This window comes from Falco peregrinus, chromosome 3, assembly GCF_023634155.1.
Source record: "Falco peregrinus isolate bFalPer1 chromosome 3, bFalPer1.pri, whole genome shotgun sequence".
Taxonomy (NCBI): domain Eukaryota; kingdom Metazoa; phylum Chordata; class Aves; order Falconiformes; family Falconidae; genus Falco; species Falco peregrinus.
Window position 1 is genome coordinate 117,590,414 of NC_073723.1, and position 26,760 is coordinate 117,617,173.

The 26,760-nt window shown below is 47.2% G+C and overlaps 2 protein-coding genes across 7 annotated transcripts; one reads left to right on the forward strand and one right to left on the reverse strand.

The window, feature by feature from the left end:
* Positions 1 to 258: 258 nt before the first annotated feature.
* TSSK3 (testis specific serine kinase 3) lies at positions 259 to 1,827 on the reverse strand. The gene is made up of 2 exons (XM_005239815.1): positions 1,683 to 1,827; positions 259 to 920 (listed from the first exon to the last, which is right to left on the reverse strand). The coding sequence occupies exons 1-2, from the start codon at positions 1,825 to 1,827 to the stop codon at positions 259 to 261; spliced, it is 807 nt and encodes a 268-aa protein (XP_005239872.1).
* A 2,158-nt stretch (positions 1,828 to 3,985) lies between these two features.
* Positions 3,986 to 26,430, forward strand: KPNA6 (karyopherin subunit alpha 6). Of its 6 annotated transcripts, XM_055799837.1 has the most exons (15): positions 3,994 to 4,112; positions 4,631 to 4,907; positions 16,165 to 16,391; positions 17,042 to 17,137; positions 17,437 to 17,536; positions 17,841 to 17,935; positions 19,001 to 19,132; positions 19,360 to 19,448; positions 20,467 to 20,566; positions 21,597 to 21,760; positions 22,577 to 22,655; positions 22,749 to 22,874; positions 23,475 to 23,602; positions 24,100 to 24,278; positions 25,316 to 26,430. In XM_055799837.1, the coding sequence occupies exons 3-15, from the start codon at positions 16,170 to 16,172 to the stop codon at positions 25,498 to 25,500; spliced, it is 1,695 nt and encodes a 564-aa protein (XP_055655812.1). In that variant the 5' UTR covers positions 3,994 to 4,112; positions 4,631 to 4,907; positions 16,165 to 16,169; the 3' UTR covers positions 25,501 to 26,430. The 6 variants fall into 6 exon arrangements, with proteins under 6 accessions (XP_055655811.1, XP_055655814.1, XP_055655812.1 ...); XM_055799836.1 differs by lacking the exon at positions 4,631 to 4,907 and having other exon boundaries at positions 3,986 to 4,112; XM_055799839.1 differs by lacking the exon at positions 4,631 to 4,907 and having other exon boundaries at positions 3,986 to 4,112; positions 16,165 to 16,298.
* Positions 26,431 to 26,760: the final 330 nt, after the last annotated feature.

Here is a 26,760-nt window from a genome sequence, read left to right on the forward strand (position 1 = left end):
CGGTCTGTGTGTCAAATGCTTTTCAATTTCCCTTTCCTCCCACCCGCCTTGGGGGGTTACTTAGTTGGGGAAGGTGGGACACCCATGGGGGGCTTTGAGTGAGCTGCTAAAAATGTCCAAGTATGAGCTAGGCCTTGTCTCTGCCAGCCAGAGGCCTGGCACACCACCTGCAAAGCTGGATAGGTGGAAAACAACAGCAAATTTATAAAAAACTTAGAAACTATCTGTTCCGTTCATGGTGAGCAGGGCAGGCTCTTCTCAGGGGTTAGTGAGCCACGGGTGCCTGCTGACCACCTCGATGGAGGGTCTCAGGGTTGCGTCTGGTTCCAGAAGCATTCTCAGGAGGTTCTGGCACTCCTTGGAGATGCCCAGGTGCCCAGGGACAGAGACACCTTTCTGCTGCTGGTGCAGCATCTGTGGGATGTTGGTGTTGTCGAAGGGCATGCGCGCGCAGAGCAGGATGTAGAGGATGATGCCCATGCTCCAGATGTCGCCTTTGCAGCTGTCGTGGGGTATGCCCTGCAGCACCTCGGGCGCCGCGTAGGCTGTGCTGCCGCAGAAGGTCCAGCTCAGCTCCCGGCGGTCCCTGGGGAGCAGCTTAGCAAAGCCAAAATCCGTCAGCTTCAAGGTGTTGCCCTGCAGCAGGGCGTTCTCGCACTTGAGGTCGCGGTGGACCACCCCGCTGTCGTGGCAGTACCAGATGGCCTCGACCAGCTGGTGGAAAAGCGCCCTGGCACGGGGCTCGGGCAGGGGACCCTCGCGGAGCACGTAGTCAAAGATGTCCCCGTCCTCCGCCAGCTCCATCACGAGGCAGATCTTCCCCTTGGTGGATTTTAGCATCTCGTGCACGCGGATGATGTTCCTGTGGTTCAAGCACTTGACGATCTGGAGCTCCCGGGGCAGGAATTTGTGAATGAAGTCTGTCGAGAGAGGAGGGGGGTTTGCTCACGGGGCTGTCCCTGAGCGGCTGGCTCTGGGCACCCCTGCGGCGCTCGGCAGAGGGAGGGGGCTCATTCCGGGGGTCCCTGTTTCCTTACGGCCTGGCACCGATCCCCGCGGCTGCTCGCTGGGGCGGGATGCTGGGCTCCAGCAGCGCTTTGCCCTCCTTGCGGTCGGAGCAGCGGCCACCTAACCAGGTCCTGCTCCCCAGGCTGCAGCCCTGAGCTGCACTGCGGGACCCCCCGGCACTGCGGGACCCCCCAGCACCGCAGGACCCCCCGGCACTGCAGGACCCCCCGGCACCGCGGGACCCTCTGGCACCGCAGGACCCTCTGGCACCACGGGACCCCCCAGCACCACGGGACCCACCCGGCACTGCAGGATCCTCTGGCACTGCAGGACCCTCTGGCACCACGGGACCCCTGGCACCGTGGGACCCTCCAGCACCACAGGACCCCCCAGCACTGTGGGACCCCCTGGCACCACAGGACCCTCCAGCACTGCGGGACGTCCCAGCACCGTGGGACCCTCCAGCACCACAGGATCCCCCAGCACCATGGGACCCCCTGGCATCACGGGACCCTCGGCACTGTAGGACCCTCCAGCACCACAGGACCCCCCAGCACAACCTGCCCCCTCGCTCCCAGGCAGCCAGGGTGGGAAACCAGTTTTCTACTGGGAATTCAAAGCCTCCAGGGAGGAACAGTGCCTCAGCCTGGAGCCCTTTCGGGGTCACCTCTTACCTTCTGGAACTTCCTTCTTATCAATTATTTTAATTGCCACTTTCTTCTGGTGCTTCTGGGAAAAAGCCTCCTTCACCTTGGAGTAGGTCCCCTCCCCAAGGGTCCTGCTGAGCTGGTAGCCATGGGCAAGCAGAAACCCCTCCATGTCCTCGTGGGGCTGGGACCCTTCGCTCCCCCAGTTCATCCAGCAGCGACTCTGCAACAGCCCGGGGGGGGGCACAGAGGGACCCTTTAAAGCCTGGGGGGGGCATTGTGATGCAGCCGGGTGGTGTCACTCAGGGTTGTCTTGGTGAGCCGGGGTGTGCTGGGTGGGCTCTCCCCGTGGTCCCCTTGTGCTCTCGTTGCCGGGGGTCTCGCGCTCGCCCGGTCACCCACCCGCTTCTCGCCGGTCAGACGCACCCAGGGCCCGGCCATGAGCTCCCGGCGGCTGCCGCAGGTGCGCAGGTTCCCGGTCGAGGCTGGCGACTGCCCCAGCTCGGCGGTGCCCCCCGAGACATGGGGGCCGGCGGGCGCTGAGCAGGCTGCGGGGAGGTAAGGGGGGGCAGGACCCCCGGCAACAAGAGCAAACAAAACGCAGCTCATTTTGCTCCCAAAAGCATTGGCTGATGGCGTGGAGGGGGAGGCCCTCCTGGGATGTGCCATGCTGTGCCGTGCTGTGCCATGCCATGCCGTGCCATGCCATATCAGACAGTGCCATGCTGTGCTGTGCCAGGCCATACTGTGCCATGCCACACCATGCTGTGCTGTGCTGCACCATGCCATGTCATATCAGACAGTGCCGTGTGCCATGCTGTGCCGTGCCATGCTGGCTCATGCTGTGCCATGCCATGCCATATCAGACAGCGCCATACCATGCTATGCCATGCCGTGCTGGCTCATGCTATAGCATGCCGTGCTGCACTGTGCCATGCCATATCAGACAGTGCCATGCTGTGTTGTGCCAGGCCATGCTGTGCCATGCCATGCCATATCAGACAGCGCCATACCATGCTATGCCATGCCGTGCTGGCTCATGCTATAGCATGCCGTGCTGCACTGTGCCATGCCATATCAGACAGTGCCATGCTGTGTTGTGCCAGGCCATGCTGTGCCATGCCATGTCATATCAGACAGTGCTGTGCCATACTGGCTCATGCTGTGCCGTGCCATGCTGTGCCATATCAGAGAGTGCCATACCATGCTGTGCCATGCCATGCCGTATCAGACAGTACCATGCTGTGCTGTGCCAGGCCACGCTGTTCCAGGCCATGCTGGCTCACACCATGCCATGCTATGCTTTGCCGTGCCATGCTGTGCCATATCAGACAGTGCCATGCCATATCGGATAGTGCCAGGCTATGCTGTGCCATGCCATGCTGTGCTGTGCCATGCTGTGCCATGCCACGCCATATCAGACAGTGCCGTGCCAGGCCATGCTGGCTCGTGCCATGCTGTGCTGTGCCATGTCACTGACCTCACACTGTTCCCTCCCCACAGGCAGCTGCAGCGATGCCCTGGCAGCCACTGCCTGACGCTGCCCCACGTCCCCATTGACACATTCATCGCCATGGGAGGCAGAGGCCGGCCTCGCACTGCCTGACGGTCCCTGCGCCCACCACCGCTGGCCCCAGAGCCGCAGCGCTGCCAAGGACGCGGGCTGGGGACGAACTTTGTAATAAAAGGAGATCTTAGAGCGGTTTTGTGTTCAAAACCCATGCTATGGTGTGTTTGCCATGGGGGGTCATGGGGTGAGAGGGGACACGGCAGGACAGGACATGAAGGGACAGGGCACAAGGCGATAGGACACAAGGGGACATGAGGGGACAGGGAGTGAGGTGTGGGACACGAGGGGACAGCACGGGAGGGACAGGACACCCACCAGGTGATGGAACATGAGGGGACAGGAGGTGAGGGAGGGGACAGGGCATGAAGCAATGGGACACAAGGGGACAGGGCACAAGGTGATGAGACACAAGGGGACATGAAAGGACAGGGATGAGGGGTGGGACACAAAGGGACAGGACAGGAGGGATGGGGCACCAGGTGATGGGTCAAGAGGGGACATGAGGGGATGGGGATGAGGGGTGGGACACGAAAGGGCGGGACAGGAGGGACAGGACACCAGGTGATGGGACACGAGGGGACAGGGCACGAGGCGAGGGGACACGAGGGGACAGGACACACGAGGAGACACGAGGGGACAGGAGTGAACACGGGCGCCGTCCCTGCCGCGCCGCCCCCGCCCGCTGGGGGCGCCCGAGCACCGCAGCCGCCCGTGGGGAGCGCCCCGCCCCGCCCCGCCCGCCCCGCCCATCTGGGGGGCGGGGCCCCGCCGCGCGAGGGAGGTTTGTCCCGCTCCGGCCGCCGTCCGCGCCGCTCGCCCTCCCTCTCCGGGCCCGCCATATTGTGGCCGCCGCAGCTCAGGAGCCGCCGCCTGAGGAGCCGCGATGGGTGAGGGCGGGCGCGATTCCGCCGGTCGGGGCTGCAGGACAGCGGGCGGGGGGCGCGGGGAGCGGGGCGCGGGGGAGGGGCCGGCCGGCCTCCGGGGCAGCGGGGCCGGCCCGTCCCGTCCTGGTGCCGCCCGCGTCCCGCACCGGGAGCCCCGGGCGCCTCCCCTCAGCGGCGGCGGGGCGGCCTGGCGGGGCGGGGGGCTGCGGGCCCTGCCGCTGAGTCATCCCGGCGCGGCGGGGCCTTCCCCGCGCAGGGCTCTCGGAGCCGGCTGCCCGCGGCCTGGCCCGCGGGGGGCTCCCGCTGAGGGGGGCTCGGGGCGGGGGCCGCCCCCAGGGCCAGGCCGCCGGGGCAGGGGGCTGCCGGGGGGGGCGGTTGCCCGCCTTAGGCAGCGCTGTCAGCCGCTCGGTGACCGGCAGCTCGGGCCTTGGGCTGCCCCGGGCTGGGGTAGGGGGGTCCGGGTGGGTAATTAATGCGGCAGTAATCGGGTTGCTGGGTGTCGGGGGCTGTTTCTGCTGCAGGCCCCAAGGTAAAAGCCTCCGGCGGTGGTGGAGAGGAGCTGCTGCACCTGGAGCTTCGTCAGTGTGTGATGTGCTGTCACATCCCCGGTCTTTGTGTCAATTAAATCCTGAAGTCTGAAAGAGTTTAGGACCTTGTGCCAGTGTGGTCCGACACACCTGTCCACCGTTGTAATAACCCAGCAGGACCTCGGCCATTGTAGCTTTCACGAAATAAAACTTCAGCAGCGGTGTCAAGCTTAGCAAGGCTGTCCCCGTGTGGCACGTCCCCATGGGCAATGTAAGCAGACACGTCTCCTGACACTGTGCAGGAAAGAAGCATAGTAGAGGAGTTTGCATCTTTGTAGGCAGTACCATTAAATATACTTAAGAGAAGTAGCAGGTAGCTCTCTCTGTTAGCTGCAATGAAATCTACGTTGAAGGAGTATTGTCCTTCAAAAAGTACTTTAATAGCAGTGGGCTCTTGTCGCTTTCAGCAAAGCCTGAAATTGAAGCTCCCTGCCTGGGGAGGAGAGGTGACTTTTTCTTTTTTCTTGAGGCTTCAAGTAGTAAGACAGGATTTGAATGGATGAGGGAAAGCCAGGCATATTCTCTACAGAGCAGAGTAAAAATCTTCTGAGAACTAAGCATTAGGGTCTTCCTCATCTTCACCTGCAATATTGTCTTTTAACCAGACTTGCCTTTGAAAGTCTTAAAAATGACCTTTGGGGTGGGATCCAGCTTGATCAAAATGATCTCATCAGACACTCTCCTGCCATCTTCAAATCCCTCCTGTGATGTTCTGGGAAAAGTTGCTGGTTGCAAGTCTATGGCTGCAGCACCTCCCAGTCCAGAACGGTTTTTAAAACTTAATTTATAGCTTGAGATGTAAAATCTTGCCTGGTAACTTTGAGTAGAAGAATGTCCTTGGGCCTTTCGGTCAACGTCTGAAAACGGCCTGTGTTATCTGGAGCTGAGGATGTCCATGCAAAGGAGCTTCCCACCACTGCCTCCCCATTGCTTCTTGGAATTTGAAGCAGGTGTTTTTCTGACAGCAAGAATTTAATACTCCCCTTCATTTGAATTATCCTGATGTAACTTTTTCTTGACTTTTAAAATAAACTGAGACTGCTTTTTCATTGCTTTAGGTTAATAGGACTAAATGGTGGCAGTGCAACATCATTCCCCCCCTTCTTCTATGGTGCAGGCTGAGAGTGCCACAGTGTTCCTAAGTAGTTGTGATATTGGTCTTGCCTGTGTTGTTAGAAATGCTCATCAGTTCATTCTTCGTTTGCTACGCAAATGATGTGTTTAAATGCTTTTATAGTGCTGTTTAGCCTGTGGAGAAGTATGTAATGCTTGATTCTTAATAAAACTTTTGTGGCTGATGAATTTAACTAGTTTTTTTGGCTATTTTGCTTTGTTTGCTTGTGTTCAGGAGAGCAAACATGAACTTTGTGAAGGGGAGCTTGATCATTAAAATAGTGTAATAGTGAAAGTACTAATGCCTTCAGCCTTTCAGCTTTAAACCGTTGTGTTAGTGAAGTCCAGATAAACTCAAATTTGCTTAGCAAATCAGACAGTATTGTTTGTTTCTGGAGCAAAGCACATGTTGGGAAGGATGAGGTTGTTGGATTTTTATAGCCCTTTGTAATTGTCTCTGACTATTTCTGGTTGTTTTTAACCTCCTATAACTCTCACGGGTCAAGTGTGAGTTGACTTAGTTGAGGATTTAATCCCTGTTTTAAGAACTTCTACAAAGGACTCTCTGACCTCAGGTGACAGACTGTTGTACTTGGTCAGTCCACTCTTCAGGAAATCTGAATGCCTCAGAATGTGTAAATCAGGTGGAAGAGGACTTAAAGCCCCCAAACCGTTCTTTTTGGGAGGGCTGAAAAGATCAGGAGGAGGTAGAATTGAAATTAACGTGTATCAAGACCTGAACCGAGGAATAGGTGGGTTCTTTCTACATCAGCGATGGATAACCTAAAAGGAAACCTAATCTCAGACTGACCCTAGTGAAGGACAAGTGTGCTGTAGGACTGTTAATTTTCCCCAAAGAGATATTTTGCTTTTCCCTTCCCCCGCCACAGCCAGCACCATCAGCGAAGCTGTTGCACATTCCAGTAGTGATATCACATCACTGGCTTTTGGTAGCTAAACCAGAAGGGAACAAGCCAATGGTGGCTGCTGCACTAGAGAGCCAAATAGCTGCATGGATAAGCGTTTTACTAGCACAGCATGTACTCTGTGCGAAGTGCCTGGCCAGAGGACGGTGGCGGGCTGGGTTTAAGACTGCTCTGAAAGAGAACTGGCTCTGCGTGTGCTTATTTGCAGTAAACGCCCAAATAACTTGTGTGAGAATATAAAAGCAGCAGAGTGAACGTGCAAAATAGACCTGCACAAGTGACAGGATGACAGAACTTGGCCACTTTGCCAGGGTTTAACAGCAGCTGGGGTAATTCCAGGGCTGTAGAGGGATTGTCTTGTGTTGCTGTTTATTTGACAGGGCTTCTTAGGTAGTGGTTCTTCTGTAGGCACAACTGTTTAACTTCCTTGTCCCTCTGCTGTCTTCTGAACAAATGAACTGATTTGGTTTTTTCTTCACTGCAAAACTATCAAGTGACACGTTCAGTATAAGCATCTGTTCTTGGCTAATTTCTGGTAGCAGTTCAGAGCTTTTTTATACAGTCTGTACAGGTAATTCAACTACTTTTATGTATTTATTATAATTAACTTCATTTAATTAGTATGTAAGAAGGACAGATTATTTAAGCTTCTCTTTCTGTAGTTTCAACTGAAATCATAAAGTTGTCCTGGACGCTTTCTGGAAGAGAATCCTCTAGAGATATTAATAGATCCATATCTGTAGTTTCTGTCAGGACGAATCTTTATGCTATCTTGCAAAGCGAGTTCTTAAGCTCGTAAGAATTGACTGAAGATACGTCTATAGAGTGCTGTAAAATGCGTTACGTATCTGAGTTTCTGAAGAATTTTTGTTTCTGTTCTCTAAGTTAAGGAACTCCTTTGCCAGTGGGAGATGGAAGGAACAAAATTCACGTAAGCATTGCTAATAATAAAGTGACGCTCTTTACGAGGAAACCGGTGATTAACGTTGATATACTTGGCTAGATGAAGAGAGACACTTTGGAGTTTGAAACACTTCAGAAATGCCTAATACTGTTTACTTGTCTCTTGCATTGAAGGTTTGGGTTTTTTCCACTTAAAGCAGCAGCTTTGGTGATAGTCTGACAAAGAGTCAATGAGAGGGTGAATGCAGAAGTGGCCAGAGATTTTCTTTTCAATTGTAAGTAGATGATAGCAATAAAAAACTATGTTCAAAACTGACATGCAGTACCTGAACGCTGAATCGTTTCCAGCGTTTCGCTGTCAGTGTGTTCGTGTGAGCTGTATTGGGTAGCTGACTGCAGAAATAACAAGTGTTTTTTGAGTTATGAGTGTTAACTATTAAGCCTTCTGGAGAAATGTGGGTTCATGAAGCAATAACCTGTAGTCAGCCTGATGTCCACTTCCCACTGACTTGTGTGCAGCCTCAGAAGATGATCAGCATATTCTTACAGGCCCCTCCTCCTCAGAGCCAAAAATATCGCAAATGCTTTGATTATTTATTTATTTTTTTAAAGAAATGCCTCAGTTACTGTAATTTGAGATAGCTTGAGTATCACATGGAGTTTTTAACATTGTTGGGGAGGTGACTAGACTTACACCTCTGATTTAACACTTCTAAGTACTCCTAAGTTACTTCTAAGGTAAGGTTCATTTTCTTTGTGTGATCCAAACTTCTCTGATATCTACTATTACTAAATCAGTTTGCTTCAGCTGTCTTCTGTTCCTGAAGGGCACAGTGTTGAACGCACAGGCATTTTGTTGAACATAGACCCTGCAGAGAAAGACACCTACCGAGCTTACTGTCCTGGTGACTGTTGTGGAGAAGTCCTATTTTTCCTTTTTCCATTTCTGAACCTCCTTGGCACCCTGGCACAGGGTGGTGGTGACTTATATGAATGTGATGTGGTTTATCTCTCTCTCTATGCAACTTGGTGACTCTGAGAAAATGAGGAGACCAAGGGCAGCAAAGAGTAGTAACCATTCCTGTGCTGCTGCTAGATTTTTCTTGCAGCAGGAGTATGATGCTGTAGGAATATATGTTTAGCTCGGAGCCTGTGCAGACGGGGAGGCAGGAGGAGATGGGAGGTTCCTCTGGGTTTTCAGGTAAGCATATGAAATGGAGAAACTTCCTGCTGGGTAGGAAAACCCCAAAGAATATAGTCAGTAAGGCCAGTCAAATGAAACAGAGTTCACTGAGCGTGTCTTCCTACTACTGACAAATTTAGGGGGGGGTTAATTGTGATTGACCAAGTTTATACTGTCACAGTGAAAACTAAGGTTGGAAGGGGCCTTTGGAGGTCATTTGGCCCAGCGCTTGTTCAGGGCTGGGAAGCTTTGAAATGTACCCAGTGGGCACTAATTGGCAGAGCAGTGCTGATGGAGTTCATCAAGTGTATTCATTTACACTTGCATAATTCTGCTACCCTTCTCCGCTCCAAACACGTGGCTGTCAGTCTTCCTGGCTGGCCAGGCTTTGCCTTAGGTATGTGTCTTATGCCCAGCAACAGCGCTGTAATAGATATCTTATGAAGATTACCTTTGTGAAAGGGTGTTTTGGCTTAAAAAAGGCCTTGTCAGATCTGTCAGCGTAACTGTTTCTCTGCTCTGCCACTTCGGCCTGACTCAGCAGCACAAGTCCTGATTTAGATGTGTGAGTCCCTGCAGTGACTCAGCTTGGAGGCTTCAATCAGCAGCTGAGAAAAATGTATGAAGTAAATGCTTTTGGTAATGCGGAGAAATGGGTAGAGTGTCATCTGGAAAGAAGCAAGGGTGGGTTTCTGATCCAGTAACATTAAGAAGCCGTTATAATCTTGGCGTGGCAGTAATGACCCTGGAATTAGTTTTCTGGCTGAACTACTGTGGCGTGTGTTGGCTTTTATGTGGATGCTTACAGGATTTAAGTGCTCTGCTGAGCCTTCAAAGTCAAACTTTCACACTGTTTTTCCCTTTCTTTAAAGTGGTAAATACCTCATGGTCATTCAGTATGAGTGTGGCAACTGTACTAGTAATTCTTTGGTTTACATGACAGCTGGAGGATTTTTTTTTTTCCCCTCAGTGAGACCAACCATTGCCAACAAAACAGGAGCCAAGTTTCTTCCATGTCCTGAGGAGGTTTCCTTTGCACAAGGAATTGTAAAGATATTGTTCAGTTAAGCTTCATCCATAAGTTTGTTTCTGTAGCTCTTGTAAGAGGATTCTCAGCTCACAGAACACCTGAAGTCATTCCCAGCATAAATTATTAGCCTAATAAAGCCTTGCTTTGGCTTTAATGGACGGATTTTTATTAATAATTTGATTCCAAAGGTGTTAGCATTCAGTAATTGTTGACATGGGGACTTCTTAGTGTGTATGCCAAAGGAGTGCTGTATGCTAGGAGGCATGATCTCATAGTGGCTTTAAATCCCACTTAGGCAATTTTTTTCTCTGGGGAGACTAAGAAAGAATAATGGGGAAGTTGATTGGTTTCATGTGGGCTTTTAGTAGTGTGAGTTTTGAGGATGTAGGCAAACAGTCTTCTAAAACAAGTTATAAAACTGTGTTTTAACTCATCGATGCTTTCAGTCCTGAAAGATGTACCAGTCTTGGGCTTACATGTGCACTTAATATGGACCTGGAAAGGCAGCTAATTGCTTCATGTTCTGAAATGACCTTAGGAGATGATCATGGCCATTTACTCATGCCTAGTTCATAGTGAGCAGAGTTACTTGTCTGATACTTGCCTTGTCTCTCTTTCTGGCTCAGGATGATGGAGATGCTGCTTCAATCTCAGTCCTCGTTTGCAGCTGGGCGGGTAGTGGCTTCATGGGCCGTCCCTAAACGAGTTACAGACTTCCCTTGAGCATGTCACCCTGCAGAGCCACTTGCGTAGCTAAAAAATTTCTGACAGTACATGTTCCCTTTTGGCCATTCTGCCAAGTTTTCCAGTTGCTGCTGTTTTCCTTGTGACAGAGCCTCTGATCCAAGACTTCCAAGTGTTTTGTTTTTTATGTCTGCCTGGTCTCTGAGGTGCCTGAGCAAAGCTTTACACAGCTATGCTTTATTAAAGTAAATCATCAGACATGTACAAATGGAGTTAAAAATTTGTCCTTCAGAGCCAGGGTTACCTGCTGTTACGTGTTCAGGATATAGAAATAAATCTCTATGTATGCAGGCTGATAATCCTTACTCTATTTAATGTCTCATGTTAGCACTGAATTTAATGCCTGATTTGGCATCTTGGGGCTAATAGTTGGCAGATCTGATTCAAGGTGCAGAGCTTGGATGCTCGATAGGAGAACTACTGAGATGCAAATACTGTCACTTTTTTTTTTTTCTGTGGAGCTACTGTGAATAAAGTTCACTAATGCAGGGAGATACTTGCGTACAAAAGGCAGTGACTTGGGGTACCGTGTGAGGTCAGGGGATTCCTAGAGCAGACCAGGCTCGGTCAGAAGTGCTATTTTAAATCAAGTCAGTCTTGCAAGTCTTAAGTTCACTGTTTTCTTGAGTGAACTCTGTGAGGTTTTGTTGTAAACAGCAGATACTCAAGTGTTCTTCCTATTTGGAAACAGTGTTAAAACTCGTGTAGATTTGTGGAAGCGTTTGGTCTGCAGAGGTGTTGGGAAGAAATGGGTTCAAAGCTCTGCAGAGTCAGTTTTTTAACACAGTACAAGCTTTTACCTCTGCATTTTTTAACTCTGCCCTAGGGAAGGTGAATCGAAGAGGCTGAGGTAAGTGTGGTGCACACCCAGAGCCCCTCTGTAAGCAGTGGTCAGGGATGGCAAAATACTGCTGAGGAAGCACGGGTGCTTCAAAGGGACTTGGAGTAGTCTGTTCTAATCGACCAGTGAAAAAGGAAAAGGTACAGATTGTCCTGTTCCAGGGTAATCAAAGGGATGCTGGACTTGGAGAAAAACAGATTCCTAGAAAACTAAGCTGTCTCTTGCAGCAGGAGGCTAGAATGGTAGGAATGAAGTATAATAAGCAAGGCCCTGAAACTGAAGTAGCTGGACTAGCTTTTGCTGTTTTTGGAAAAGCTATGTTAGTTTCCACTGGTGGAGGGCGTGCCTCATTCTAATTCTGTCCTAATTCTTGTTGTTTTCCTTTCTTTTCTGACAATATATTCATGCTGTGCTGATATTCTAGTAGAACAGGGCAAGCTCTGGCCCTTGCAACAGTCCTGCTCCCACGCAGGCAGGCACCTGGGCAGACAGGCTTGAGCTTAGCTTGCTCTGGGGGCGAAAATACGGTTTTGTGCCTGCTGTGAAGGGACAATGCTGGGCCTGTGTGTCTGGCCATACTGTCCAAATGCCTGCATGCCCCTCTTGCATTGCCATGTACTGAAGTATTTGGAAGATGGGCAGTAAGCCTGTCCCCTTTCTTCAGCAAGTTGTTAGTTGGGCTCACAGCACTGTGTCTCCTCAGGCACCCGTGCTTGGGTGCCTGCAGCCTTTCCCCATCACATGAATGGGTACCTGTACCTGTCGTGCCAGGAGGATGGTCAGGGGGGCGGCTTCTGGGGAGAGATAAGTGGTGAGCAGGCTGCAGGCACTGCCAGAACGGTTTATCTGGTGTGCAGTCTGTTTGGTGTGGTCTCAGGGGAAAAAGGGGGACCGGGAGCAGCTGCAGGCTGCGCAAATTGCTCCGGGTGAGCTGCTGCGGTATAGAAGGAAAAAGCCTTGTTGCCCAGCTTCCTTGGAGTGTGCTGCAGGTAAGCTTGGAGCCCTGGAGTTCTGGCTGGAACAACATCAGAACAATTTTGTAATTCTAGGGTGTGAGCTGATACTATCTTGATTTAAGGCAGGGCTTAGCTGGTTCTTAAAGAAGAAAAAACTGTCCTAGGAGAAGTGCAATGCGAGGTGCTGTCCCAGTAGTACAGCATTTTGTAGAGGTTAAAATCAGAGCTGCCTAAATGCAGCAGCTAAAACTTTAGAGCAGTTAAAGAAACTTGCTCTAGTTAAGTTTCCACTGCCACTTTACAGTCGAGGGCTTTTCTGTAAAAGTGAAACTTCTCAGGTGCAATGTGAAAAATCTGTCTTTTGAGTATCTTCTGTGCATCACTCGTGTCTGAGCAGGTGATTGCTTTCCCTAACCTGACAGTCCGGGTTACTCCAATAGTCTGGTTTAGTGGGATTGTTCTGCGGGTATTCACACTGATAGAATTTAATAGTTAATAACAAAGCGCGACTTGCAGATACACTGGATGAGCTAGATGTTTTGTACCAAAACACTATGAGTAAAGAATTTGTACGTGCCTGGCATCCTGCTGTCTGTTTTGTTTCATGTGTTTGGGCTTGCTGCAGTCCGTGGTGCCTACAGCATTTGCTGAGTTCACTGTGAAGTCATAATCCTGCATTTGTGACATTGATCCATTGCCATGGAAATGGGGTATAATGTCGCAAATTAGCATTCTGATGTCATTAAAGTATTGACACAGATGATGGACTGGAAAAAGTCAATGGAAATCATCTGAAGAGAGAAATGTGTGCAAGAGAAAATAGGAAATTAAGTGCCAGAGAGACCGTTGCACAGTGATGTGCTGTTACACCGCTGATGTGAAAAATCCCTCTTCAGGGGCTAGTTGTATCTGGGGCTTCCCTGCAGTATAGCAGTGTTCTTGATGCTCTGGAAATACAAATCCTTAAACCACACAAGCTGATGAGCATGCTGAATGTGCTCTGAGACTTTGCAGCACGTCTGAGTGTCTCTGGCTCTTTTCTGGACACCCAGAGCAGGGTCCAGGGTGTGCCCAGCTGAGTGGGGTTGTGCAAGTTTAGAGGCAGCTGAACTGTCGTGTCACTTAGCTATTTATATGACTAACTGGCTGGAAATCCTGTGTATACTGTTAAGTCATTTAATCACTTTTTTGTCTTCCTTTTCTTTAAAAACTACCTTTGAATTGGAGGCTTCACTTTCCAAAGGGAGGTAACTAATTTGTCTTTGTTAGGGATTCTGTTGTAATCTTCAGAATTAAGATAGCAACTCTTTTGTGTGGATGTACCAGCCATTAGCGTTGGGTAGTAATATGAATACAGTGACATAACAGTGCTAGTTAAATACACTTTCTGAATTAAAATGTATATGTAGATGACACACCTTGCTACTGTAAAATCAGATATAAGCATTTAAAGCCTGTAGATTTTTTTAAAATCTTCTGTCTTCTGAATTAACTGCTTTCCAGTTAAAAAGAATTTAAAGATTCTTCAGTCTTGCCATACAGTGCTGCTGGGAAGAGGGATGGATGAGTGGGAGCGGTTGCATAGTTCCTGTGATCTTCAATCTCTGCACTTTGCCATGTAAATGGTCTTTTGGAAAGTACTGTCAAATGCCTTTAGAGACAGGCCAGCTCTTCCTCTGAAATTCATGAGAAATGAACTCAGGAAAAAAATTAATGGTTTAATAGAGGCTTCGTAGTAAGGCTGTCAGGTACAGTCCAGCTGCCGTGTGTAGTGTGGTGTGAGTAGGTTTCTTGCCTTGGCTTTATTGAGGACAGACCTTATAAAATGGAGTATTTAAGAAAGGTAAACTTCTGTAAGGCTCAAGATTTTGCAAGACCTATTGTAAGTTGATTGCTTCAACCCTACAATCAGTTTTGAGGCTCTATGCCTTTTCTTTAGTGGTGCTCAGCATGATGTAGTCCTTTTTTCTTACAACTTCTGGCTACTTTGCCCTAAGCAAGTTACTGAAAAAGACTTTCTAACCTGGCACTGGAATACAGCTTTTACTGCCGAAGAGTTGAGGTTGGTGGTTTGTTTTTAGCTTCAGAGGTGCCAATAAACTTGCAACCCATCATGCTGCACCTCTTCAAGCCTGGCGTTGTCTTTGGGTGCAGCTGTTGGCTGATGAGCTTCAAAACTGTTTCACAACTCTGAGCAGCGTGGGGTCAGGGCTGTTTGCCAGGGACATGCCTCTCTATTACAGTGTAAATCACCAGAGGAACTTGGGGTTTGGTGGAGTTTTTTCTCGATCCGTTGCTTTTCAGAAGAATGTCCTCTTGAAGTTTTGGCTAGGGAAGAGATTGCCCTCTTAGGAAGCAGATGCTGTGAAATAGCATTTTTTTTCCACAATGCTTGGTGTCTTTTTAGCTGTTTTGGGGAAACAGTAGAACTGGAAGTTGGGGGTTTTTTTTTTGCTCTCCTGTTAAAATACGGGGGTTTTTTCCTAGTTTCCTCTTTCCATGGCAATGAAATGTTGGATATTTGTACACTGTATGTGTCAGGTTTTTTTTCTTTGGCTTGGCTGTGGGCTTTCTTAGTAGGAGGGCAGTAAGGTCTGAAACTTCTCCAGCTGATCTTGGAAGGACTCCAGAATGGCTGGAGGCAATTGATAAGTCAGCCTGAAACTTTTTGTAAGCATTGTGGCTGAGGAGTGCTTAAAGCTTGAAAGAGGAGAGGTAAGGAGGTAGTACTGCATACTTCCACAGGACACTTCTTCCACCTGCCCTTAGCAGTTAGAAGAAAACAAAGATAGTGGCCAGCAGACTTCTGCAGAGGAGTAAGTTGCTCTCAAGGTTACTGAGCACTCTGTTGTGTATCATGGTTGCTTCCTTAGTGCCCTGAGAAAGGCACAGGTATTACGCAAATAATCTGTGTCATAAACGGGGGAAAAAGGGAGAGTTTGGAAAGATGTAGAAAAGGAGTGGATGTGGTTGAAACAGTGGATTACAGCTGGATGCAGCTTGAGGAATTTATATCCTTCTGTGCTCAGGTTACTGCTTGGCCTTGGTTGCCTTTAACTGTGCCAAATAGTGGAGTGTCACTTCCCTGACTAGGAGGCAAGTACACAAGTAATCCAGTTTGGAGTACTGCATTAGTCAGATATGAAGCAGCAAAATAAGTAGGTCAGGTACTGCACACTTGCAGTAACCTGGTGGGACAGACGTGGCCTATATGTTATGGACAGCTTTGCTTTTTGCAGCATTCTTATTGTTACTGTAAAATCGAGGCCTTAGTTTGCTGTGAGTTCTGTTGTATTTTTGCCATTCATGCACCGTGCACCTCTGAAACTTGGGGAGAAAAAATCAGGGTGTGGTTTATGCTGTGATGATACAAGGGAAATAATTTCTACTAAAAACAAAGTAGAATTTAGTTACAACCCTCCTGAGGACAGTGGGGCTCTTGGAATAGACACCTTTCACCTGGGTAACGTGCTCAGTATTACAAAGTTGAATCCAGGTTCCTTTTGGAACAGTAAATCTATTCTTTTGCTTCCTAGAAACTTTGTAACACTTTTGCCTTAACGGTATATCACAGGAGCTAAGGTTAGGATCATATTCCAACTTGAAGCTTCTACTTAAGTGTTAGAGACCAGCTCTTGCAAGTAAGTTTGTTTAATCTGGCTGTTCCATGCTGCTTCGTGTGCACAGGCTTCCTTGTCAGAAAGGACGTGTGGGTAAAGGAGCAGAGTGACAAGAAATCTGAAACAGATGGGGTTTTTCTTCCTCTTCACAGAAACCATGGCGAGTCCTGCGAAGGATAACTATCGAATGAAGAGTTACAAGAACAAAGCCCTAAATCCTGAGGAAATGCGTCGGAGAAGAGAAGAGGAAGGGATTCAGCTGCGCAAACAGAAACGAGAGCAACAGGTAACTGTCATCTTGACTAGCTTGTGTACAGCCTTAACACAACCAGGATTGTGCTGCTGCCAAACTGGAATCTTCAAGGATCTGTGCAATAAGGTTCGTTGGCAGTCCTCTTGTTTTCCTGTTCTAACTCAGATCTTGCTTTTCTCTTTTTCTTTGTACCTAGTACAGAGTGTAGCTCACATCAAGAGCTCTCCAGGTGCTTTGTCCTTGGGGTACTGGAGGTTTTTATTCACAGATCCTTGTTTTTCAAGGGGTTTTTTGGATTAATTGGCGAATGGGGTTATTTCCTTGAGAAGCAGGAAGAGCAAGTGAAAGTATGGGCTGCATATATTTCTTAATTCTGAGCTGATTTTTTTGGCTTGGAGGGCTATGAAAGTAAGAGGTGATTTCCAGGTGATGTGTGTGGCTCAGACTAAATACTTGCTCTGTTAGTGTACCATCTACAAGCTGCCTTCTCCCCAGTTTCCCTAACTTGTTAGGTCAAATTCTGCACTTGCTTGTACCAGTGTCTCGGTGACTTGTGCATTTGCATATCTGAGGGCAAGACTTGGCGTGTTTTATTATTGGGGTTTGTATGCCAAACTAGTCTTCAGAGTGCAGAGCTGTTATTAATGACCGCTTCCCTATTCAGGTTGCGTTCAGTCAAGCTGACTGTATCTTGTTTGAGGAACAGGAATGTCTAGTTTTGAAGACTGTTCGTCATTGCTTTCTAATAATGACTCCTGTGTTTTGTTCCCCACTAGCTCTTTAAAAGAAGAAATGTGGAGTTGATCAATGAAGATGCCTCCATGTTTGATAGTCTCCTTGTGGATTCTTATGTTAGTTCCACAACATGTGGGGTAAGGTGCCTTTCCTTGTTGCAGTTGCGCCTTCGGATAGACTTAATACTGTGGACTGCATAGAGCTGACAAACTTCAGTGGTTTTTTTTAGTTCTTGCTTTTGGGAATGTTGGAAATATTACTACCGTGAACTGGAGAGGTTTGCCAGGAAGTAAATAGTGTGCTGTAATCTCAAATTTTGAAGCTTTAGATTACTAGCTAAGCACAAAAATCACAGTAGGCTGTTGTGACTGTGATGCCTTAAATAATCTCAGTGTGAAATGGAACCATTGTTCTGTCCCCCTTTGCATCTTTTCAGGAGGGAGTGATCACGAGAGAGATGGTAGAGATGCTTTTCTCAGATGACCCTGATCTACAGCTAGCAACTACTCAGAAATTCAGGAAGTTGCTCTCCAAAGGTAAAAAGAACTTATCCCTGCCATGGGATCTGATGTAGCTTTTCTTTTGCAAGCATTTTTGCACATGTATTATACAGAAGTTTGGCAGCTTTGAGCTTGGGGCAAGAAAGTGAAATCTAGAAACTTGATGATCTATTATATTGCTAATGATTTACAGTTGTATGAATTGTACAGAAAGTGATTCCGGAGACTTGTCCTGCTGAACTCAGTACAGCTTGAGATCATTCAATTCAGTAATAGTTCATGCTTGTTATTCCCCTGCATTAGACCTATATACAGTTTTGATGCTGCCTTGCTGTTTCAGAGCCGAATCCTCCGATAGATGAAGTGATAAACACTCAGGGAGTGGTGGACAGATTTGTCGAATTCCTGAAAAGAAGTGAAAATTGCACGCTACAGGTAAAGGAGATGGGTTATGAATTCTTCATGGCATGTAGCTGTTTAACCTTCGCAGCTTAGCAACATGAACCCACAGGTGCTCTCAGGGAAAAGTGGTGTCTTAAATCTAAAAGACACAGGTTATACGATGTATAGGAGAGAACGTAAGGCTTAGGCAAAAAAGGAAATTATAAATTGCTCTAAATTCTTGAAAGAATACTGGCAAAACCAACATAGTTCAGCTGCGGCGGAAAAGAATTTGGCCTTCCTGTGTCTGATATTTCTGCTGGGAGGTAGTGGAGCCATGGAATAAATGTGTAGGAAGAAATTCTGTGAGGAAAAAACCTCCATTATTGGAGACTTTTAAATACAAACTAAGAGTCTGTTGGAAATGGGTTAGGTAGTGCTGATCCTGCCGTGGGGCAGAGGGACAGACTAGATGGCTTCTTGAGATTCCTTCCAGCTTGGTAATAACTATAGTTACTTTGTAGGGGTTAAAGATACTTCCATACATGGAATTTGATCCGAGTTGATGACTGCCTTCATCTTTCTTCCTCTCTTCTGGCCCAAGGCCATGGATTGTAGGGGCTTTCAAGAAGAACTGAATGGAAATCTCTTTTTAAACCCGAGTGGCAAAAGCAGGGAGCTTGCTGCTCAGCTTCACTTGAACTCAAGGCATCTTTGTGGTGCTGGCCAGATGAGAGGGTGGGCTAGAACTGGCTAGTCTGCACTAGGTATAGAAAACTTTCTACTCCACATGTGTTTATGGGCTATGTGGCTTCACTTTTCTTGCTGGAAAATGCTTGTGTAGGTGAAATGATGTGGTGTGACTGGTGATGCCTTCACTTGCTAATCCTTTGATAAGCTATAGCCTCTGAGAAGGCATTTAGCAGATGTGGCTTTTGTATTGCTCAATAAAATAAAATCCTTTCCTTTTCCTTTGAGTATTGAGGTGTCCTGTTGTGGTATGCTTTCTTTCTTTCACAACCTTTTAGTAGAAGTTGAAAGAATTATAACCGAAATTTAATGGCATATATTTTGTGAAATCAGGATTTATTATTTTTGTCACTTATTTGCTTGTTTCAGTTTGAAGCGGCGTGGGCATTGACGAATATTGCATCAGGAACTTCTCAACAAACAAAAATAGTAATTGAGGCTGGGGCAGTTCCTATATTTATAGAGCTGTTAAACTCTGACTTTGAGGATGTTCAAGAACAGGTAAGGTTCATTTCCTACTTTGGGGTTAGGGAGAGAAACACAGTGGCTTGCACATAATAAAAATGCAGTGTTTAAAATGAGTGACCAGTGTCTAACAGCTGGCTCCAGACCACAAATTGAAGTACTGTTTGACTGGAATTACAGGAAAATGCTTTCTTAGCACACTACCCTTTCTTCCTCTGTTCAGAAACTGCGTGAATGCTAAAACTGTTGCTGTTTCCTTCCAGGCTGTCTGGGCATTGGGGAACATTGCTGGAGACAGCTCTGTCTGTAGAGATTATGTCCTTAACTGCGCTATTCTTCCTCCCTTATTAATGTGAGTAGCCATGAATACTTGCCAATACAGTTCTTGAAGTCCCACTGTACTGCAGCAGAGCAATATTTGAGCTGGGCGAATAGATTCCCTAGCAATGTGTGGCGGTGATCACTGGGAATCAAACCATTGGTACCAGATAAACTGGCAGTTCAGACAAGGATCTGATCAATAGCGTGGGACTTGGTAGATAACATGCCTTCTCACAAACCTTTACACCGCTCTGAATCTGAAGCGGGTGCTGTTGCAGCGCGCTTGTCTTTCTGAAGTCACCGGACTTGCTGTTTTCACTGCGTGTCCCTCCAGGTGCCTGCTCTTTGTGCTTGTGCTACGGACTCCAGGTGCTTGTCTGAGTGGGCTCCTCTAGGGCTGAGGAAAAGGCACAGGTCTCTGTACCCCACCTTGCCTCTGCAGCTCCGGTGTGGTGCATACCCACCGTAGTCAGAAGATCTGGCTGTCAGGCATGTGCTCTGGTTGCTCCGGAAAGAATCCATCTTGACTTTATCCTGTCCCTGGCAAACTGATGCTTTGTCACAAATGCCGTGGCTTGTACTGCTACTTCTGTCAGTCACCTGTCAGCAGTGATTGTTGACTGAAGTCCTCAGCCCGCAGGACTTGCTGTCCTCATGGGAGCTGAGAGACCGTGGTTTGTGTCAGTCGGTCTCTAGTGAGGACTGTCCGACCTCACATAGGGGTGTGAGTGTCTGCCTGGGCTGAACTTGAACTTGGAACTGCACTTGACTAACTTGCCCTTCCTTCTGCAACTTGTCTAATGTGGAGCTTGCCTTCTGACCCGTGTCACTTGACGTTGTTAGGAATAATAGCTATTTATCCGAAGAAGTAGTTGCATGTCACTTCTCTTCTTGCTTACTGAGAGGTTCAAGTGACAAGCAGCATAGCTTGAGCTACAGCCAGTGGAATAGTGGTTTGAATTCCTTAAAATCATACTCGTTTTTGTTCTTTTTATTTCCTTGCTGGCTTCTGCATGAAGGATTATAATTCATGGTAACTGTCTCTTTAGGCTCCTTACGAAGTCCACCAGGTTGACAATGACACGAAATGCTGTCTGGGCCTTGTCAAACTTGTGCAGAGGAAAGAGTCCACCACCTGAGTTTGATAAGGTGAGAATAAATCCCTTGTTGGCAGACAGGTGATGGGGAGATCCCCAGTGAAGCTGTTTGTCTAAATTATTTTTGGCTGTTGGACTTCTGTAAGTCATTCTGGGAGGGAACAGGGTGAGGCTTTTCCTCCTGAGCTCGATGGCACTGTTCAGCAGATGTTTGAGTGCCTGTTTGATTTTCTGCCAGCCTTTCTGCTGAAAATTCCGTGTTGGCAGCCCATCAGCTGGACCCCTCAAATAAGGGGCAAGCCCAGGCTTCCCTGCAAGGTAGCATACACACACTGTGGGCTTTTCTAAACACTTTTTTTAGGAACTCTGCATTTTTGAGACTTTGCTCGAATTGTGACGGAAAACTTGATTCTGAGACCTCTAAATGCTACAAAACAGGACTCCTGTAGCTACGTGGGAGCTGTGGTAGCTTTCCTCTTTCCCTTTCCTGGTGTGCTACTAGCACTAACAAAAGGTTCTGCTGGCCTTTCAGGTGTCTCATCCTTCTTTGGTAGAACAAAAATGTTTTAAGATCAATGTGCTTTCACTTTTTTTTTTAAGTGAAAGCTTGAGTGTCAAAGCTGGGAAGCCTGTGGTGAGGGATGACATCTGAATTGAGTGTGAATATAAAACCACATCTAAATTATTGAAGTACTCGGAGGTGTAGCTGTTGATGGCTGTTGCTCTGAATGCTGAGCTATTTAGGGTTATTAAGAATAAGAAATGGAGCAGTACTCTTACATAAGACATGTAAGGAGCTTCCAAATGACAGCATGCACAGTAGCACTCGTCTCAGGAGTCTAGACTTGGTCCTGGAGGAACCAATGTAATTTTAGTTTAGCAATAAGGCTGTGGAGGTAACTTTAGACACTGTGATTATGAGGTACATGAACCAACAAGGAAGCTGCTGACTTTGGGGAGGGCAGCTGTGGACATCCAGGGCTTATCTTGCCAGTCAGCATAACCGTGTGGTGTTTGCATGCAGATGTGGCGGTCCTTGACAGGATGTGATTAACCTTCTGGGCTGGTGGTTGTTGTTGTAGGTATCTCCGTGCCTGCCAGTGTTGTCCCGATTATTATTCAACAGTGACTCTGACTTGCTGGCGGATGCATGCTGGGCTCTTTCCTACTTATCAGATGGCCCCAATGAGAAAATTCAAGCAGTTATTGACTCGGGAGTGTGTCGGCGACTGGTGGAGCTGTTAATGTAAGTACCTTGTCTTGTTGCTTCAGCCCAGTGAGACTGGGAAGCGTGTGGCTGAGCATGGGTTCATATCAAAACCCGTCAAAGCACTCTTCACACCTCTCATGTGCGCAGGATCCAGGTGATGGGTGCCTGAGCTGACTTTGGAGCAGTACAGGGCCTGAAGCAGGCTGAGAGCTGGAGTTTACTGGCTTTTCTTTCTGAGAGAAATGCCTGGAAGAACTTATTGAAGAGAAGTCAGACTGAGACTTCTAGTCTGTGAAAGGAGAGAGGACTCCAGAGCGTCCTGTGCTTTCAAACTTCAAATGTGCTTATGGAAGCCTAGTTACTAGGCAAATCGAAGATGGCAAGAGTAATGTCTAGCAAAAGTCAGCTTGGCTTTGTTTCTCTGATATCTGTTTGGAAATTTGGACAAAAATGTTTGCTGTGTGCAGTTTGAACGAGCCTCTTCTCTTTAGCATCTTCAGAACTGGTAGAACTGTAAGATACTTGCTTCCAAGGTTCTCCTGAAAAATTCTGGGTGTTGTCATGGGGTTAACATCTTTGTTCAGGAGGGATATGTAAAAGGTAAGATCTGTAATTAAGCTGAAGGTGATGGTGATGGAATTGGCACGTAAAGGATGAAAACTGTCTGTATTGCACCTTCATTTTCAGTTTGCTTATCCAGTGGCAATATGGCCAACTTGGTGTGTTTCTGTATGCCAGGGGATGGAATTCTAAGTAAATAATGCAGGAGATACTGGGGAGAGAATCTTCTAAATATTCAGGTGCGTGTGATGTAATAGTTGTGTTTGTGTCCTTGCACCATTTTCCCTGCAGGCACAACGACTACAAAGTGGCCTCCCCAGCTCTGCGAGCAGTTGGCAACATCGTGACAGGGGATGACATCCAGACCCAGGTGAGGGACACGGCTGTCCTTCAGGGCAATGTAGTGCCCATCACCTCTGTACCCGAGACCGGTGATCTCACTTCTGCTTTCTTTTCTCAAAAGGTGATTCTGAATTGTTCAGCTCTGCCTTGTCTCCTTCATTTATTAAGTAGCCCCAAGGAGTCAATCAGGAAAGAAGCCTGCTGGACTATATCCAACATCACAGCGGGAAATAGAGCACAAATACAGGTACAGTCTTCTCCAGCTCACCTGTCATGATCCCACGTTCCAAGCTTGGCATTAAGAATTTGCAACTTTTTTCTGATCTGACACTTAGAAGCTGGTTTTGTTCCTATCTCTTACTCTGCAGTAATTTGCAAATTTGCTGCTCCCAGCCATCTGCCAAACAAGAGCTAAAAAAAGCTTGCTAATTGTACCATGAAGGACTAGCCTGAAATGAGTCCCACAGGTTGGATCGATGGAATAAGAGGAGATCCAGCCCCTGTTTCTCCATGCTCAATTAGAGATACCCCTTTGAAAAGCTGGAGCTTGTGGAGTTTTAATTATCCTTTTGATGACCTACATACAAAGGCAGATAAGTGATGAAAGCACTCCTACAGTATTGATGCAATAATAGGGATTGTCCGCTGTGCCAGTTAAGGAACTGAACATCTAGCATTAATAGGATTTGGCTGAGGGATGAAATGGAGGAATAGCTGAAGGGTATGGCTTGAAAAGTTCTTTTACGTTGGAAAATGGAAGTAGAGGTTTCTTTCAGGTTGTTAATAGCCTTTTAGAAACCATGTTGCCAATTCAACTTCTTACTACTTTTTTTTTTTTCTTCCCCAGGCAGTCATAGATGCAAACATTTTCCCTGTACTGATAGAAATCTTGCAGAAAGCAGAATTCCGCACGAGGAAAGAGGCAGCATGGGCCATTACAAACGCAACGTCAGGAGGAACTCCCGAACAGATCAGGTACTCCCTGTGGCTGCTCTTAGGGGAAAACTCTAGCTATGGTAGCCTTGTCTTTATGGGAACTGCAAGACAATTAAAGGGAGTAATCTGGAGAATCTCCAGGAGAGTAGCTGAGACACAGACAAAGCTGTAGCTGGATTGTATACTGTGCTGTAAACCGTAGCTTCCTTCTGAATAAGGATAAGCCAGTCCAGACTACTTTCTCTCCCCCCCACCCCCCCACCCCTTAGTTATCTTAACTAGGCTAAATGTCCAAACTTGATGACAGCTTAAACTTAATTTGAGTAGCACCTGGATTTCAAAGGGAGTTAGCAGGTTTCTTCGAGGGGGTGTGTATACAAATGCAAATAAATGGCTAAGAATTAACCTTGCAGAACAGTAAATATATACGTTAACTTCATTGTACTTTGACTAGTTTCCCTTGCTTTTGCTAACTGAGCAGAGGTGATGCTTGCCAGATCCTGAACAAGTGTATGGTTTTGGTCCTCTCTCTTCAGATACTTGGTAAACTTGGGTTGTATCAAGCCTCTTTGTGACCTGCTGACTGTCATGGACTCCAAGATTGTTCAGGTGGCATTGAACGGCCTGGAGAACATACTGAGGCTTGGAGAGCAGGAGGCCAACCAGAGTGGGACAGGCATCAACCCGTACTGTAGCCTGATCGAGGAGGCCTATGGTAGGTTGTGGCTGGTGGCCTCGGTGCTATTGACCTTGAATGCCACAGGATGTATTGACAGGTGTCTACTATACTAGGCTTTTTTTGGTTGCTTTTCTGCTGTGTTAAGGGATCCAATATATTCCAAACTAGCCAGTATTTGCTCCAGTAATCTTGTCTTTTTAGACTCTTAACGATTGGGTGTAGGACAAAAATACCTGGAAGTAAAAACTGTCATACTTCTGATCCCAGCTTCCTAGACCTGGAGGCCAAGCTGATAATTGTGGCTTGCACCAGTTGGGAGTATTAATCAGAAATAAGCTGAGCTAAGTAAAAGTGACACTTCTGGGTCTAAGATTGCTCTAACTGTACCTGGTTCTACACTGTAGATGTATAGTAGAAATCCAGAGAGACTCAACTTTCCCTGGAGTGCCTTAATTTGGTGGTTTTTTTTGTCCTGCTCTTAATGCATTGAGGAGCAGTTCCTATTTTGGTCTGAAACTCCCTGTATGCTGCCAGTGTCTGATTTGCCCTCTCACTGACTCTTACATTGTGTGTCCTGATTCTCCCAGTAAGAATAATTCTTGAAATTCTTGAGAGTATATTGTGCTTGGGTGCTTTCTGTTCGGCAGTGAATTTAATTAGGACAGCTAAAGCTGTTGCTGCCCTTCTGCTGGAGGCTACTGGAACTGGCTCTGCTTCCTTCTCCTCCCTACCCCCTGTAACTACCGAACTGTTCAGGGCCAGTTGTTTTAATTTCACTGCAATCTCATTCAGTCTCCAGCAGGGAGCTGGGAGCACATCTGCTTTAGCTGTGTCAGCAAAACCTACTATTGAAAAAGACATTAACGCTGCCTGATACAGATGAAATCCCAAGCAGCTTTGGAATAGTTAGCTTTAGATGTCAGTGCTGCTCACAAAAATGCAAATCTTAACACAGACAAAGGTTCTTGCAGTGAACAGGGGCAAGGGTGGGAGGATGGATGTGGGACAGTGCAAATATCAAGATCTCCTTGTTTCATTGCATTCCACTTTTTTTTTTTTTTTTCCCCTCCAAGGTTTGGATAAGATAGAGTTCCTACAGAGCCACGAGAACCAAGAGATCTACCAGAAGGCCTTTGACTTGATTGAGCACTACTTTGGAGTAGAGGATGACTCCGCTTTAGCTCCCCAGGTAGATGAGAACCAGCAGCAATTCATCTTCCAGCAACCTGAAGCCCCCATGGAAGGTTTCCAGCTATAATGTGCCCGTGGGGTGGGGAGGGGGGGGAAGAACACCACAACCTTGCCAGAAAGCAACTGGGAGCAGCTGATCATCCCATCCCCTCCTCGCAAATGGAAGGCTGAGCACCCACTCCACCTGTTAGAAAACTCTTCTTCCTTCAAACAACTAGCAACAGTGCTTTGTCCTCATGAAGAGAAGGGGATGTTCTTACACTTTTCTTTTTGCTGCTGCATACGTGTCTTTAAAGCTGGCATCTGGGTGGAGGAAGGACACTGAGGTAACAGACTGCACCTCTTGGGTTATATTTTTCTTTGTGGTGATCTCTTCCAAATGTCACTTCTTACCTTGGGTACTTAATTGAGATTCCAGCATCGGGTTGGGTAAGAACACACATAGAAAGTAAGCATTCTGACAACAATAATTCTGGAAACCTGGGTTGATCTATTTAATTTTTTTTGCACATGTTACTCTTTATTAAAGACTCTAATTTGCCAAGAGCAAAGCTTAGCCCTGGCCTTTCTGCGCCCCTCCTTCAGCGGACAGTCCTGTTGAACCTGGGCCAAGTTCCCCTGAAATATACTGTAAATGGACAGAGAAATGAGAAGTTCTCCCACTCCTGGGAATATTTTTCTGGGGGGAAGGCTTCTTCCCTTTGTCTAGATTTTTTTTTTTGGTTTTGTTTTGTTTTTTTGAAGAACTGCTAGTGGTATTTACAAGGAGAAAATAAAAAAAAAAAAGGCAACAAGACCCCAAAGATGGTAACTATGAAGAGGGCAGGATGCTTGAGTGGTTTTTGAAATGGGAAGCACAGCTGCTGTTGCACAGGCTTTGTTTGCAATTGCTACTGACTGACGTCACAGAACTGTTGAAATGGTGAAAACCCATCTTCATCTTTACTTGAAATATTGTATTTTTTTTTTCCATGAAAACATGTTTTGACTTCTGGGGTGGTGTTTTTTTTTTTTTTCTGACTTGGGTTGGGGTGGATCATTTTATGGGTTGGAGGAAGAGGATGTAGCTACACTTGACAGCAGTGTGTGGTATTAACTTCAGTAGCAACAGGCCTGAGTTTTCAGGTTTACCTCCTGCTCACAGTTGGATCATGTACATTTTACTTCAAAAAAAAAAAAGTTAAATCTCTGTATTTTTTATATTATATATGGGTAGATATTTGTCTAATTGGGCTTCAGAGAAAAATATATATGAAATTTCTGTAATTTATGTAAATAGAGCGCTGTGAGGTGGGCACACCTGGAAGCGACGGCCCCGACTCACTGG

What these genes read in the sequence shown, in the direction of transcription:
- KPNA6 (XM_055799836.1), top strand. An exon ending in CAGGAAGTTGCTCTCCAAAG is followed by an intron (nt 17,537 to 17,840) that starts GTAAAAAGAACT and finishes TTGCTGTTTCAG; the next exon opens with AGCCGAATCCTCCGATAGAT. An exon ending in CGACTGGTGGAGCTGTTAAT is followed by an intron (nt 21,761 to 22,576) that starts GTAAGTACCTTG and finishes TTTTCCCTGCAG; the next exon opens with GCACAACGACTACAAAGTGG.
- TSSK3 (XM_005239815.1), bottom strand. Translation starts at nt 1,827, where the DNA reads ATGGAGGGGTTTCTGCTTGCCCATGGCTACCAGCTCAGCAGGACCCTT. An exon ending in TAAGAAGGAAGTTCCAGAAG is followed by an intron (nt 921 to 1,682) that starts GTAAGAGGTGAC and finishes CTCTCTCGACAG; the next exon opens with ACTTCATTCACAAATTCCTG.